Source organism: Monodon monoceros, unplaced genomic scaffold, assembly GCF_005190385.1.
Source record: "Monodon monoceros isolate NGI ecotype Baffin Bay Population unplaced genomic scaffold, NGI_Narwhal_1 Super_Scaffold_1, whole genome shotgun sequence".
In the NCBI taxonomy this organism is placed as follows: domain Eukaryota; kingdom Metazoa; phylum Chordata; class Mammalia; order Artiodactyla; family Monodontidae; genus Monodon; species Monodon monoceros.
This window is the reverse complement of record NW_021703765.1, coordinates 85,536,081-85,540,344: the sequence shown is the minus strand read 5'-3', so window position 1 is coordinate 85,540,344 and position 4,264 is coordinate 85,536,081. Positions and strand designations below refer to the sequence as shown.

The 4,264-nt window shown below is 47.2% G+C and overlaps 1 protein-coding gene across 2 annotated transcripts in view; it reads right to left on the bottom strand.

Annotated features, from left to right (window-relative positions):
• Positions 1–1,001: 1,001 nt before the first annotated feature.
• RAN (RAN, member RAS oncogene family) overlaps positions 1,002–4,264 on the bottom strand; it is a 3,997-nt gene continuing 734 nt past the window's right edge. Inside the window, exons 2-7 of one of the 2 annotated variants that reach the window (XM_029233433.1) lie at positions 3,933–3,978; positions 3,420–3,504; positions 3,215–3,340; positions 1,799–1,986; positions 1,505–1,675; positions 1,002–1,415 (exon numbers count right to left, since the gene is read on the bottom strand). In XM_029233433.1, coding sequence (XP_029089266.1) covers positions 1,371–1,415; positions 1,505–1,675; positions 1,799–1,986; positions 3,215–3,340; positions 3,420–3,504; positions 3,933–3,968 — 651 coding nt within the window. In that variant the 5' untranslated portion in view covers positions 3,969–3,978 and the 3' untranslated portion in view covers positions 1,002–1,370. The remainder of the gene's footprint in view (positions 1,416–1,504; positions 1,676–1,798; positions 1,987–3,214; positions 3,341–3,419; positions 3,505–3,932; positions 3,979–4,264) is intronic. The other variant, XM_029233444.1, reaches the window with a different exon arrangement.

Here is a 4,264-nt window from a genome sequence, read left to right as displayed (position 1 = left end):
AACTGGACACCTGAAGAACTTTTAGGTAGGAAAGTAATCGTTTAAGGGTAACTGGACACCTGAAGAACTTTGGTAAACTGCCCTAGAGTACAGTAGTACTTACATGAGCAAAGCAGCTCTTACTTTGACTTCTAATTGCTACAGTATGGTGTCGATGGGATCAAACTCAGGCAAGACGGACTCAATTCATGTTTACATGTGGAAACCATACGAACGTAAGTGGTTAACCTATTGAGACTTTGGCAGTCTTGTTTCCCTTCACTGAGAAGCCAATCTAAGCCCTACTTTTCTGTTGCAGCACGCTGCTGTGTCCTTGCACCGCCCACAAAAATTCTTTGTGGGGAGAAAACCCACCAAAGCTGTGATGTGTCCAATGAAATCCTTAATCTTTGACATCTTTAAAGCTTGGGAGTACTTGACAACAGCAGGTAAACGTGGAACATCTTCCTAGAATACCAACTTTACGTTAAACATGTTAATGCTGAAACAAAAGGCAAGTAAACGCACAATTTATATTCATTTTTAACAGATGAGACGTCCCTCAAGTTCCCGCAACCATCTGTATGGTTTCATCAGACTTTGAGAAGCTCTACATTAGAACATGGTTACTTTTGCCATAAAAGCAACTATAATTCTTAAGATCTCTATTTGAAACGTCTAAAACAGGTACCACTTTTATTCTGACAGGTCACACAAATCTCAAACAAGCTCCTCCCTAGGTGTGACACTACCTAGGCCAAAAGACAGGTGGGGTAGGTATTATCTTAGCCTAACTGCATTGACAGTATTTACACCTCTTAACGACTTACCGAATACAATACTGTTGACCTGTCATTTCATTTATGTGAAATGATTCACATGTACAGAAAATTAGAAGAATTTAACCTAACAGACTTCAAATTAAGTAGTAATAGCAAAGGCAATTCAGATACTAACATGGCACAATTTTCCCTGTTAGTGGTTTTAAAATGCTCATTTAAACGAGGGATGAGTTCATTTGCTTAGATATTTGAAATACAACTTTATTCTGATTCTAAACGAAAAGGAATGGGAATGACAGTAACAAACAAGATTCCACCACTGGATATTGTGATGTGACTGTAGCAGTCTTATATTTGAAACTTAAGGAGGAAAGAACTGTGTTCCAAAACACCTAAATATGCAGGTCCAAAAAAATGAAGTTTTTTGTTTTTTTTTTTTTAACTGCCACATTCACTCCAAAGCCCATCCATCTCCTTCAGCATCCCAAACATCAAGCACATGTTCTGCTTAGCTATATAATAAAGTGGCAAACACGCTGCACCACTGACATCACAGGACAGTTGCCTATAAAACTAGACTTCTGACGCTGGGCTCCAGCTTCACTTTTCTCACAGGTCATCATCTTCATCCGGGAGGGCAGTTGTCTGAGCAACCTAGACACAGAGATGAAAACGTTGTCATGCTCCAGATGAAAACCACTAGGAACCTAAAAGCATTCACTACCGAGCCGCACACACCGTACCTCTAGATCGTGCTCGTACTGCGCTGCCAACGCTGGGTCCATGACCACCTCTGGCGGGGCAAGAGCAGGCATGGCGACGAACTCCAAGTTAGGGTCTCCGATCAGTTTTCTAGCAAGCCAGAGGAAGGGCTTTTCAAAATTGTAGTTACTTTTGGCGGAGATGTCATAGTACTGTTTAAATGAGAGGTAAAATTAATTTTAAAAACCCATACATCAAAGACATTGATGAAGCACTTTAATGGACTTATAATTTTACCTAAGGATCATAAATCCAGTAAGTTCTAAGAAACATACCTGAAGATTCTTCTTTCGGTGGAAGACAATCGACTTTGCCTTAACCTTTCTGTCCTTAATATCCACTTTGTTGCCACACAACACGATGGGGATGTTCTCACACACTCGTACCAGATCTCTATGCCAGTTAGGCACATTCTTGTAAGTAACCCTCGATGTTACATCAAACATTATGATGGCACATTGAGCTGAAAGGAGCATTTACAGTAAATTAGTGTCGGCCTAAGAATTTGCTACATGGATGAAGCATGCTAAGAACTATGGACTCACAGTCTCAGGCCTAAGTCCAGGTCAGCCACGTTTCTCTACGCATTTTCAAGATCTCTACCAATTCCAAAAATCTCAAACCATTTTAATACACAGTATTATTTAAAAGTCCATTTTACTGTACATGAAACCATGAAAGACCAGTTTACCATATGAAATCTCTCTACCTGTAATATTTCGTAAGTTCTGCCTCATCCCAAAAAAGTATCCAGTAGATCAACGATAAATCAGCATTCCAGGGAACTCACCTCCCATATTCTGAGGATCTAGCAATCTACTCTTTAAAAACGTTCTTAAATGGCTGAACACACTAGGATATAGTGTGCCTATTTTTAAAAGCTCAGTTAAGTCTCTATGTCGACCTGCAGAAACAGCCATGATAAAGCTGGTAAGCCACTGAGTATGCGTGATACATTAGACAGATTTTTAGCTGAAGAATGGGGGCGGGGAGAGGAAGAATCTTTGCAGTTGCACGCCCTCTCGTAAGGCAAAAGACACGGAAAGATTCCCAACGATTTTCTTGAGGAGAGAAAGTCTTACATTGAGCATTTTCTTTGTTCATCTTTTTGCTGGGTATAATGAGATGCATTTATTTCCTTTGCACTTTTAAAATCAAGCACTCTGAAAAAAATATTCTGCAAGACCTAGTGAAATTAAAAAGAAACCGGCTGGTCTTATACAACATTTTATAAGATAGAAAGCCTAGTGCCTCTGGTCCAGGATCTGGTCAAACTGTTTACCACCTTTTTAATGGAGTGCAGAAGAAATGATCATCGACTACCACCAAAATATATACCCAAACCTAAGTTTTCAAATACTGGGGCTGCAGCAACACCTTGTCTGTTGCTTCCAGTTTTTAAATTAAGAGCCTCAACATACATCGCATCACCTCTTTCAAAACAGTGCCTACGGAGACGCAAGCATGCAATCAAATGGCACCAGACAACCTTCACAGGATCTCCTCCCCTCCGACTGAGGGTCAGCTCTCAGGAGCCAGCCCACCTCCTGAATCGAAGCGCATCGCGCAATGGCCAGTTCAGTCAGCATGAGGCACGTGCCTGCCGGAACAGACCTGATGATCTGTAAGCAGCCTTGGACGGGAAGCTACAAATCCTCTCATAGGCGGCCGGTTACGAGGCAGATACCTACCTTGGATGTAATAGCCATCTCTCAGTCCACCAAATTTCTCCTGGCCAGCTGTATCCCATACGTTGAACTTAATGGGTCCTCTGTTGGTATGGAACACAAGGGGATGGACCTCAACGCCCAAGGTGGCTGAAACATAAGCGTGGAAAGTTAGTCAGTGACCTCATCCATCTCCCACATGTTTTCACACGCCGTTTCCCCCACGTACCTACATACTTCTTCTCAAATTCACCAGTCAGATGGCGTTTCACAAATGTAGTTTTCCCAGTACCGCCGTCACCAACCAATACGAGCTGTTGGGAAACACATCTTTGAAGTAAACACCGGAACGGGTCTCAGGACCTCGGGATTGTGACACTGTCCCGGTGCTCTGGACCGCCGTCTCACAGGGAAGAACTCTACATGCCCCCTGAGCACACCTAAGACAAAGCATCTTAAGACAGCAGCCCCGTCCCATCTCACGAATGACCCGAACCGGCGGAGCTCCGAGCCCAGCTTCCCCGCGCGCAGGGCGGGGCTCGCCCCCCCCCCCCCCCCCCCCCCCCCCCCCCCAGTCGTCAGGGGACCGAAGGCACTGCCGCAGCACCAGCACGCTGGCCGGCGAGGCGGGCCAACGGCAGCCGGCCGCGGTCACGAAGCAGGCCCCGCCGTTAAGGCCGTCCGGACGCGGGGCCCCCCTTTCCTAGGGCCGCCCTTCCTCCCGACCCCCTCGGATACCCACCTTGAACTGCACTTGGGGCTCTCCTTGCGCAGCCATCGCGATGCTACTGCGGGCAGAGGAGAAAGAAGTGAGGCCGCATGGCCGGACCCGCCCCACGTGCCCGGGCCCACAAAGGCCTCCACCCCGGAGCCCGGCAGCCCGCACCCCACCCCCACCCCGACACACACACACACGCACACGCGCGCGCGGGGGCCGCGAGGGCGCGCGACGGCGATGGCGGCGAGGCGCTGCTCCGCGGCGAGGCTCCCCCGGCCGCCGGGGCCCGGCTCGCGCCCGCTCGGCGCCGAGGCCCCGGCGCGAAAAGCGCCCGGTGAGTGTGTCGGGGTGGGGGG